The sequence below is a fragment of the Zootoca vivipara genome, chromosome 3, assembly GCF_963506605.1.
Source record: "Zootoca vivipara chromosome 3, rZooViv1.1, whole genome shotgun sequence".
Classification (NCBI taxonomy): Eukaryota; Metazoa; Chordata; class Lepidosauria; order Squamata; family Lacertidae; genus Zootoca; species Zootoca vivipara.
The window spans coordinates 49,354,592-49,365,429 of NC_083278.1; the positions used below are offsets into that span (position 1 = coordinate 49,354,592).

Here is a 10,838-nt window from a genome sequence, read left to right on the forward strand (position 1 = left end):
TTTCAGAACAAACACACTAATCCAATTTATATCAGTAATTAGAGAGAGAGAGAGAGAGAGAGAGAGAGAGAGAGAGGAGAATATGAACATTCACCTTACAGGCTACAGTTTTGCCTTATGCCTTGACATTTCAAGGGCTGCAATGCAATCTTTAACCAGCTGGGTTGCTTCCTTAGCTGTACCCTGGTGCACGGAAAACCCACCGCTCCCATGTCCGTAATTGTGCACCACCAGAAGCTTTCCACTGCCCCGAACCAGTGTCTCTTTCTGGACTCTCACGGCTGACCTGGATGGCCTCAGGCCCACCCTCACCTTTATATCCTGAGCTGCCTGAAGGGACGGCTCAAGAGCACAACATCGGCCAAATATGTCCTTGCTGGTACTGGGGTCTGGAGACAGCTTCCAGTTGCCTTTTTGCCGTGTCCCACCTAACGTTATGTTGTGTATCCCTGGGTAGATGTAGGTTAATCCATCGCCGTCCCGAATGAAATGTGTTACCCAAGGGGCCTTGACCTTGAGAACCTGACCTCTGATGGGGTGTATCTCAAGGTCGCCCACGAGCTTCCTGGACCCAATGCCGGAGCAATTCACTATGATGTCATAGTCACTCCGCAGATCCCATAGGTCTTCGATTTTTCTAGCATGCACCTGGCCCCCATTTCTTTTCAGCCTGCAAATAAAAAAATCAAGAGGTGAATCATTATCGATCAGTTTGAATGTTTTGCCTGACTGTTACGCAGGCCAAGCATATAAGATAATTTAGATGGTCATTGACTTGTGTGAAATAGAAAGATAGAAAGAAAAAAAACAGAAAGGTCCCAATATGCAATCCAGTTAATCTCATCTTACTTTTTTAAAAAAGAAACTATTGAGAAGAAAATCCACTGAAGAGTTTGAAAAACCTTATGGAATAGAAGTGTACACAAGTCAAATGGGATCCATTTGTTTAGGGAAGGGGAAACCCAGCCAGATGGGCGGGGTATAAATAATAAAATTAATTAAAAATTAAAATTAAAGCTGAGTATATCCCATCTCCTTCAGCTATCAGTTCATAGCCACCAGTTCAGTCAAGAGATAAAGTATCCATTCAAGTTGTAGAATATCTCATTTATGTAAAGTTAGTAGGGGGGAATCAAATAGTGTGGCTGCTGTGTGTGTCATGTGTTTGTTTTGGTAAGTCCCAATGACTCTCTACAATCTAAACAGGAAAAAATGTGCAATTTGGAAAGAATAACAAAGGACTGAACAAGTGGGAAATGTACAACTAATCACAGGTTAGGTGATCCCCTTCATTCTACGGCAAAGAGCAGGTTTTCTCCAGCAAAGAGCAGTTTTTCCAGGAATCAGGAAAAGCGCTGAGTCAAGATCCAAAGTATCAAACTTTAAATCATCATCATAAAAAATGCACTGAACAAAGTCAGAGAATAGTGCTTTGAGGGAAGCTGAACTTCCCAGGGGTGTTTTGTGCTCTTACAAAACATCTGTTCAGTTGCAACCATATGTGCTAAGCTGGTAATGAAATGACATAGAAACCTGCACAGATCAAAATTACAGGAAACTGCTCATTGTGCCCATCCTTGAAAAAGCAATTTTCCCATCTACCTCTACCAAAAAATAATGCATCCCACAGTCAGGCTAAAGCAGGATACAAGAGCTGATGGACATTAAGTTGGCCCTCGGTTTATGCTGAAATCTCACCTGTCTATGCTGCACCAATGCATCCTCACAGGTGGGCACAATTCTTTTTTAAAAAACCATGACCCTCTTGTGCCTTCAACAAATCAGTTGTTCATAGGACATGCCCCCTCTCAGTGGCAATCCTTTTACTGTGAGGCAAATATGTTTTTTTGTTTTCCCAGGTTTGTTTTCATTTTAGTTGGGTGTTTTTTTAAAGCTATTGCTATATTCATGCAGCTGAAATTTATGCTGCTGTGGAACTGAACGCATCAGAAGGTGGTAGGCTCTTAATTCCTTTGGTCTGAAGAAGAGGCTGGATGGCTGCTCATCAGTTACGCTGCAGCTGCATCTCCTGAATTGCAAGTGGCTTTGAGGTCACTCCCAATTCAATGTTTCTTAGGTTTGTTGTGACAGTCGAAAAGTAGCCGACGTGCCCCAATCAAAACTCTTCTTGCCTGCAGAAGTGGCTCATGGGTTCCAGCCAAGTGCTTATGACTGATTCTCTTTTTGTATCTTTTGATGAACAGCACCATAAATAGAGCTCAGGGCACTTGAGAAGGGTACACAATAAATTACACATCCAATACACACTTCCTTCTGACCCACTCAGTGGAAGAAATCTTAATCATTTGTTTCAGCTACTTGGACACCATCCTTCAAACGGGCCTATCAGCAAAACAGCATTTATTTCAGTGAGTTTTGTGCCAATGACTCGCTCTGAGGATCAGGCAGCTCCTTTGGGAAATTACAAGAGTGTAAGACAGAAATGAGGGGCAGCAGAGGCCTTTGCCCACAGGCCTGCCTGACAGATACTAAATGGATTCTGCAATTTAGTTGAGTGTCGGCATAACTTTCAGGACTGTTTAAAAAAATGAAACATGACAAGGCATGAGTTCCCCATGAGGTTGCTCATATGTCAGAACAGCACACTGGAAGAATAAAGAGCACTCAGCGTATGATTGCTTCGAAGCAGGAACTCCCAGCCCATGTTGTAACATGGTGTAAGAACAGAAGTGTCATTGCATTACAACCAGGGAGCACTTTCTTAACATTTGGTCTTCGTTTCACTTTCCATCACATCACCACAATAAGAAAATGGCAGTGTGTTGAAAGCTGTGGTCCTACATCAACCTTGACCAGACAAAGGACCATCACATTCTGCTTGTGAGCATGCAGAGGCATCTGTCTGGCTGCTGGAGGCAGGATGCTTGGTCTTATCCAATAAGACAGTTCATTCATTTGTTATATCAAGGTGTCCATCCAAACACTCGTACCTTTTCTCCAGCCAAAGCAAATAGGGTGGGCAGTCACACTTCAGTGTAGTAAAGGCCTGACCACATTTGTGCTGTGGAAATTTCTTCATTTCCTGTTCAGTCATCGAGCGAAACCCCAGAACCACATCAGACCAGAATGGAGGCTTCTCTTCAGGAATGGCTTTAAATATCTGCCAGCTCATAGACATGAGGGGGGGGAGGGGACGTAAAACACACAGCCATTCTGTTACATTTATTGGAAAATCATTATCTAAGAACAAAATTATTTCATATAATTGTGGTTGGGGTTTTTTTTTGGGGGGGGGGGTAAGTTCTGTGCCCCTGCTACACCTGTTCCTAAGATGTATTTCCCCCCATAACCAAACCAGGGCCTTTGTAAAGTCTACAAGCTGGGCTTATTGGCAACAGTCCTCCCCTGCTGTTGCTCTACTGCTTTTAATAAAGGTAAAGGGACCCCTGACCGTTAGGTCCAGTTGTGGACGATTCTGGGGTTGCAGCGCTCACTCATCTCGCTCTACAGGCCGAGGAGCCAGCATTTGTCCACAGACAGTTTTTCCGGGACATGTGGCCAGCATGACTAAGCCGCTTCTGGCAAACCAGAGCAGCGCACAGAAACACCGTTTACCTTCCCGCCGGAGCGGTATCTATTCATCTACTTGCACTTTGACGTGCTTTCAAACTGCTAGGTTGGCAGGTGCAGGGACCGAGCAATGGGAGCTCACCCCGCCGCAGGGATTTGAACCGCCGACCTTTCGATACGAAGCTGTTCAACAGCCACCATGATGAATTGTGTCTTGGGAGACAAGTCCTGAATAAATTTCTACCACTCATTCATATGATACCAAAACATGTGCTTATGTGACAGTGGGGGGGGGGATAGATACCACACTGGGAACAGCATATCCCAAGGGTTCCATTTAGGATGTTATCTTCATAGAATTGCATGCATTGATTTTGTTTGTTATTATGGTATGTATTTTCATGTTTTTATATTGCAAACCACCTTGTGATATTTGGATGAAGGGTGGTATAGAAATTTAAATAATAATAATCATCATAGAATCATAGAGTTGGAAGGGACCCCAAGAGTCATCTAGCTCAACCCCCTGCAATGCAGGAATCTCAAGTAAAGCATCCATGACAGATGGCCATCCAACCTCTGTTAAAAATCTCCAATGAAGGACAGTCTACAGCCTCCCTAGGGAGTTTGTTCCACTGTTGAACAGCTATCACTGTGAGAAAGTTCTTCCTGATGTTTGGTCAGAATTTCCTTTCTTGTAACTTGAAGCCATTGGTTCAGGTCCTACTTACCCTCCAGAGCAGGGGGAAACCAACTTGCTCCGTGTGACAGCGTTTTAGATATTTGAAGGTGACTATCATATCTCCTCTCAGTCTCCTCTTTTTCAGGCTAAACATACCCAGCTCCTTCAACTGTTCCTCACAAGGCTTGGTTTCCAGACCCTTGATCATGCCTTCCTCTGCACATGTTCCAGCTTGTAAATGTCCATCTTAAATTGTGGCGCCCAGAACCAGACACAGTATTCAGTAATACTACCGTAGTAATTCATGAGCGCATATTGGTTTTGTCTCTCTCCCTTTCTAAAACATGGCCACAAAATACAATTCCAATGCATGCATTTTTATGTGTTTATTGTATTTATAGCCCACCTTTCTTCCTCAAGTCAGTGTGCATTGGGTTCCTACCCAGACAGTCACACAGGCACTGTCCAGACTTTCACTGCTTTATGTGCCTTGGACTCTGCTTGGCCAACAGGCTTGCCTATCCCTCTGCTTTTAGTAAGCATAGTATAGCCTTCCTTATTTACCCAGAGACCAAATGAATCCCAGCCTCTGAAGCTTCTGAGGAATTACAGATTACTGACAGGTAGTCAAAGGTCTCCTTAAACCACTGCTTCTGTTGCTGAACTGGTGTGTCTGCACAGCAGAAAGAAAACACATTTTAAATGAGGTTTTAAATTTATAGTTTCATATCTCTATTCTCCATACTCAGTGAAACATCTAGAATACAATGGAGCTTGACGGTAGTTTCATTTGTAATCTAGTCTTGCAAAGTGATTGCTGCTTCTTCCTGTAAAATACTGGCTACCTTCATACATAGTTGAACGGATATATTTTCCAGCTTCTATCATGTATGTAACATGGCCAAATAAACAATGCAAATATTTCTGCCTGGAAGCAAAGTGTACATACAGAGTCCAGAACAGGGAAGAGTCTTGCATGCAGCAATAGGGGTACTATGACAGGAATAACATGTGGATCCAGAATTGGCCTTCACAGTCACTTACAGACTCATTGTTAAAAGCGTGTTTATGGAAGACAATCTTACTCGGCTACGAGAGATCGCCAAAGAGAAGAGACAAGGCTCTTTGGATGGAGTTTTGTAATGACCCTAGCCTGCAGAATGTTAGTACGGTAGCTTAATGACTGGGTGCAAGTGCAATGTGTAATATTTTAGATTTGCTACTTTTTTCCTTATAGAACTACTGTAAAGAGAGAGATGTACAGCTGATGCTAAACATATGTGGAGGTTATGTTCCAGGGATAATGCATAAAGCCAAAATCGTGAATAAAACACACTCTCCCTGCATCTCGGAACACTCTCCCAAGCTGAGCGCAATGGTGGGAGGGATTCTTTTTGGCCAAGCACATAAAGCTGGATTTGCACAAGTTAAATGTGTGTAAGTCAACTGTACATGCATCTCAATTTGGCAACAGCAGCACTCATTTCACAGCAACCACTTCAGTGTTTTGTTGCTCGTGGTGCACTGATCCACTTGTCATGGAATCAGCCCTGAAAACTTCAGTTACCCCTCTCTGAAGCCTGTTTTGGGAGCTTATAGCAAATACAGAAAATCATGTTTAGGATCCACCTTATTTTTATTGTTGTAAGTTGTTTAAAACCATTTTTAATATTGTGTTTTAATGTTGTAACCCATCCTGGGACCTTAGGGAGAAGTGTGGAAAACAAATAAATACGTAACGTAAAAATCTATGCCTATTTACATTTTGCACCTTAGGAAGGAAATTCCACTCACCTGGGTAAATATGAGGAATGAGCATCCCAGCAGCTACATCACTTGTTGTATTGGGAGTAAACCTGTCAGCAATGAGAGTCACGCTGCAGTCTGAGACAGATTCCGAAATGCAAACAGCAGTAGAGAGGCCAATAAGCCCTGCACCAATGACTGCAATCTTTGCCTTGGCCATGTTGTGCTACAAAAACTGGGAAGGAGAAAGGAGGGGTGTGTGTGAAAATAAAATTCTAAAGACTAAACAAGGATTTCTTATATAAAGATTTTAAAACTAAGGATACTAAATCTGTCCTTTGTGGAACAAGATATGGAGGGCTCTTAATCCACAGGTAGCTTGCTGAATTTAAGAGGGATTAGCATAGGACGTGCTCTGGTCCATGGGGGTCACAAAGAGTCGGACACGACTAAATGACTAAACAACAACAAGCATAGGGAATCTCACCCATGCACTTGATTGAATAGGTTCTTCTGGAAATAAAGCTTAAGAGGTATCCGTTCAGCTTCGTTGACAGCACTTTTGGGCAGTTTCTTGGATCCTAGCCACCTGGCAGGGTCCATTAGAAAAGGCATCCAGCCTTTTCACTCAGCTACAGGCTTCCTTAGCAGTGGCTGACAGCCTTCTTAATTTCCTACTATGCCTCAGAGCAAATTATGGTAAATTATTGAGGGACTTGAAAGGATCACTCACTGTTGTCGTTGCAAGATAAGCCCTGGCCAGAGGTGTAACAATGCAGGCTGGGACCCACTGGAGAGGACTTTGCTGAAGGCCCTTTCAAAACTGCAGAAGCTCTGCCACTGTTTAAATAACAAAGTAAAGAAAAGATGGAGTGTGCAAGCAAGCACAGATTTATTCTCCAAACTAAAACACAACCAATTAGCCAGTCATTCCTCTGAGTGGAATAAAAGGTCAGCATGAAACTGCACAATGTCCAACTACACATCTGCAAACAGTGTATGCAAAAGATACCATCTGCGAAGAAGAGAAAGTCACCCCAAAGCATGGGGCAACATCAATATATTGTGTCTTTGACAGTCCTGGCAGAATGCAGAGATTTTGTATTCATGTATTCAAATTCATCGAATCTCCTATTGCTTTGATAGCCATGGCATTAATGTTGGAACAGTTTATAGATCAACAAGTACTTAAAAAAAAATAGTAGAGAGTGGCCTTCGTACCCTGCTTTAAAACATCTTAGATTTTGAGCTTCCTTTGAACTTTGCACATGACAAGTAGAATTTGGTTGATAATTCCCCAAAGTTTATTTCTGATAAAAGAGTACCAATGGAAAGAACAAGTATTTGTTTTGTTTTTTGTCCCTTCTAGGAAACAGCAACAGTATTTCTCAAAATATTTTGGCATTTCAGTTCTCCCCAGCCTGACTGTTTAAAAATCAAATGAGGAAATCTTTAGTAAATCTGGTTCCTTTGTTTAAATCTTCCATAACATATTTTAGCTGCTGGTTTATTTTAGATTAAATCCCCTGCTTACCATTACCTTCTGATATTTTGTGTCTTTTTTCTTTTTTGGTGGGGAAGGCCACCATGCTCCTTAGAACTATGTTGTGCTTTCTCTATAATACAGATTTACTAAGGAAGAGGGAGGGCATTCAACCTTCCCAGTGAACATACATAATTTATCAGAGACAATGACTCTGACACGTTATCCTAATATGAACTCAGTTTAGACTATTCTATTTCTTTAATTTGCACGTTTTCTTCTCTCTCTCCATCTCCTCTCCAGTCCAAAACAAAAAAGAACAATTCTAATGAATGCACAACAGAGCCACTCTTATGATGATTATGATCAAATGTTTACTGCCTGCAGTCATAGGCCAACACACAGAGTAGAGGTAAAAGGGGAAATGTCTGAAACAGATATACAATGTGTACAATTAAACTACTGTACCAGTTCACAGTTCATCATACAAAGCATGACATAAATAGCCGCTAATTACAACTCCCAAAGGTTTCTTGCTGTTTACTTTGGTGAACCAACATTGCAATTTACCTACTCATTATTTTTCAAACCTGCACAGATTTTTGTGTTTGTGTGTGTGTTGCAGTTGCAAAGATCAAGTCAGACTGGAAATATGTCTGCCCTTCCACAGAATAGAGAAGGCAACAAAACACATTTCAATATATGCACTGTACTGTAAAATGTTTGGCATTGAAAAACATGAATATCTGATACATTTTAAATTTAGGGAATAGGATTTTATTTTACATTTGTACTGCACTCTACATCCAATGAACTCAGGGATCAAGCCCATTTTACTCTATCAGATTATACTACTTGAGATTCGGTGGGTTTCATGGTTGAGTAAGGTCTGTCCAGCAAAATTCTGTCCACTAATGCTATGGAGTATATCACGGAATTTTATGCTGGTTCAAAAATAGCAAGAACCCTGTGGCATATTAAAGCCTAATATATTTATTATGACATCCGCTTTTGTAGAGGTGTGATGCAGTGGATTCCAGTCCATGAAAGCTTGTGCAGTACAGTACTAAATGTGATAATCTTTCAAGGTGCCACAAGACTCTGCTGCTTATGCTGCAAAAGACTTAACGTTGCTACCCCTTCTTGAGGTTACAATGGTCCAGCAGGCAGAGAAAATAGCTATGGATAAATATTTCTCCTCTAGTTACTCTTTCCCAGCACCCATTCCCAAGAGCACTTCCTTTATGGGGAATATACTAGTCCCAGCCCCTGCCGTTTGTGCAGCGCTGACTTTTGCCCTTTTAAACGGGGCTCAATTTCTGTTCAGAAACGTTGCAAAAAAACACGGCTTGACAAATGATCTCTGACCGGTCAAAAACGCCCCAGGATTTTCAGCAAACTGCTTAGAATGCGGATAAGAGCAGGAACTATGAAGCAGGATAGCATTATTAAAATAAAAATTAAAAATCCACAAAGCTCTCCGCCCTCCCTTTTCTCCAGGAACCGGCTTTATAATAATATGTAGGTTCACAGCGTACATTTCCTACATGGCTCTACATTTACTTGGGTAGACGGACAAGGGGAGATCATGGGTTTTCCCGCTCATTCTAACGAGCCCCGGACAACCACGGGAGAGGGGCTAAAAAATACCTTTCCTTTCAAAAGAATCCGGACCCTTTCCGACAAAGTGGCGCCTCCCCACCAATGGATTCCAGGCCACGGACGCGACCATAAGAAGGGGACGGAGGGGAAATGCAGGCTCGGAGGGCGGGGCAATCGCCAGAAGACGGCTCTGCTTGGTCCCGATTGGTCAGCAGCGGCGGGTTTCGGCGAATCCACGGGCTCGAGGGCGGCCCGTTTCGTGCTCCCTCCCGCCGAGCCTCGCTCCTTGCAACGAGGCGTCTCCCGCTGGTGTTTTGGATTCGTCCGGCTGGATCCGTGTCACGGAGTGTGCACGGGTCCCTCAAGGGAAACTGCTTCAGTTGTCTCGTTGCATGATTTTAATTGGTGCTACTGGGCAACGAAGTCAAAATAAGAGTCGCAAGGTTAAATATTAAACCAGAGGCAGTTTATTCATGGCCGGATTATAATAGTTGCAATTGGAATAATTGCGCCAGGGCTTATATCTGCAAGGGACCCAGGGAATGTTTCATGCTCTTGTGTGTCAGTCTCTAGGTGAGGAGTAAACTACTGTACAGCTCCCGAGATTCGGGTGTGCATCCATGTGTTTTAAATGTATGGTGTAGATGTTACATACAGGTTTCCATTACAGCAGCGTTTCTCAACCGCTGTTCCGCGGCACACTAGTGTGCCGCGAGACGCTGGCTGGTGTGCCGCGACGTGCCGCGACGAGAAGGGCGATTTGCATTGTCACGTGCCTGGCGGCCGCCAATAAGCAGCACTGACCCGCAGGAAAGCAATATTTGGCAAGTGTTTCTTACAGTCATAATTATAATATAGGGCGGCACAGAGTTAAATTTTTTAACTTTTTTAATGGTGGTGTGCCTCATGATTTTTTTCACGGAACAAGTGTGCCGTGGCCCAAAAAAGGTTGAGAAACACTGCATTACAGTACCTCTCAGAGAGAAATCTGTTAAAGCTCCTCTCTTCAGACATGTCTATCAGAGCTTCTGCCAAAAGTTTATTTATACATGAGTGGGCCAACTCAAGTGGCCACCCCACTCCACATTTCTAGCAAACATATGGAAGGAGGCTTTGGAAGGAAACTCCCTTTGAATTGGAGCATCATAATAATTTGTATTGTTTGTGGACTCCCAAGCTGGCAGTGAGTCACAAAACATATTAGAATGCAGTTCAAAAAAAATTGAGTAGTTGCAACTGCAAAGTGCAGAAAATGATTATTTGGTACAGTCTCTTGCCCAAATGATACAATATGATTAGATGTGTCGTATATGGTCACAGTGCAACAAAAAATTAAGTACTGTGCTGGGTCGTGGCCAAAATTCATATTTGCTTTATTATCAGAATGTTTCAAGTTGCTGGTTATATTGAATATATTTTATGTTTGTTTTTATATCTTTAGGGCCAACTATTTACATGAAGGCTGTTCCAGGTGGGTAAAGAGGTTTATGCCATGTGTAGATGTAGGATTCCTCAGAAGCTGGGAAGAGCAAATTAATACTCCATATATCTGGGTCCTTGGTTATGTATGTAATAGGAGCTCTTTTCCAGAAATGTAGGAAGCCCTTCCCTCTACCTTCTTTCTTGTTGGAAGGGAATCCAATGTGGGCGTTCTATTTCATCAACAGTCAAATCATTACTTTGCACTTTGGGAGCAATTAGCTGCATAGTACATGTGTAAATTCGTTTTCAGTCAAAACAAATCCTCATATTTCCCAGTGACTTACCGTAGCAGGTAGAATGTTAAGAGCTGCT

At 42.5% G+C, this 10,838-nt stretch overlaps 1 protein-coding gene across 4 annotated transcripts; it reads right to left on the reverse strand.

The window, feature by feature from the left end:
- DDO (D-aspartate oxidase) lies at positions 1–9,458 on the reverse strand. Of its 4 annotated transcripts, XM_035109067.2 has the most exons (6): positions 9,093–9,455; positions 6,693–6,799; positions 6,008–6,194; positions 4,778–4,886; positions 2,952–3,128; positions 1–670 (listed from the first exon to the last, which is right to left on the reverse strand). In XM_035109067.2, the coding sequence occupies exons 3-6, from the start codon at positions 6,177–6,179 to the stop codon at positions 103–105; spliced, it is 1,026 nt and encodes a 341-aa protein (XP_034964958.1). In that variant the 5' UTR covers positions 6,180–6,194; positions 6,693–6,799; positions 9,093–9,455; the 3' UTR covers positions 1–102. The 4 variants fall into 4 exon arrangements, with proteins under 4 accessions (XP_034964958.1, XP_060128614.1, XP_060128615.1 ...); XM_060272631.1 differs by lacking the exon at positions 6,693–6,799 and having other exon boundaries at positions 9,093–9,458; XM_060272632.1 differs by lacking the exons at positions 4,778–4,886; positions 6,693–6,799; positions 9,093–9,455 and having other exon boundaries at positions 2,952–3,121; positions 6,008–6,060.
- Between the last annotated feature and the right edge of the window lie 1,380 nt (positions 9,459–10,838).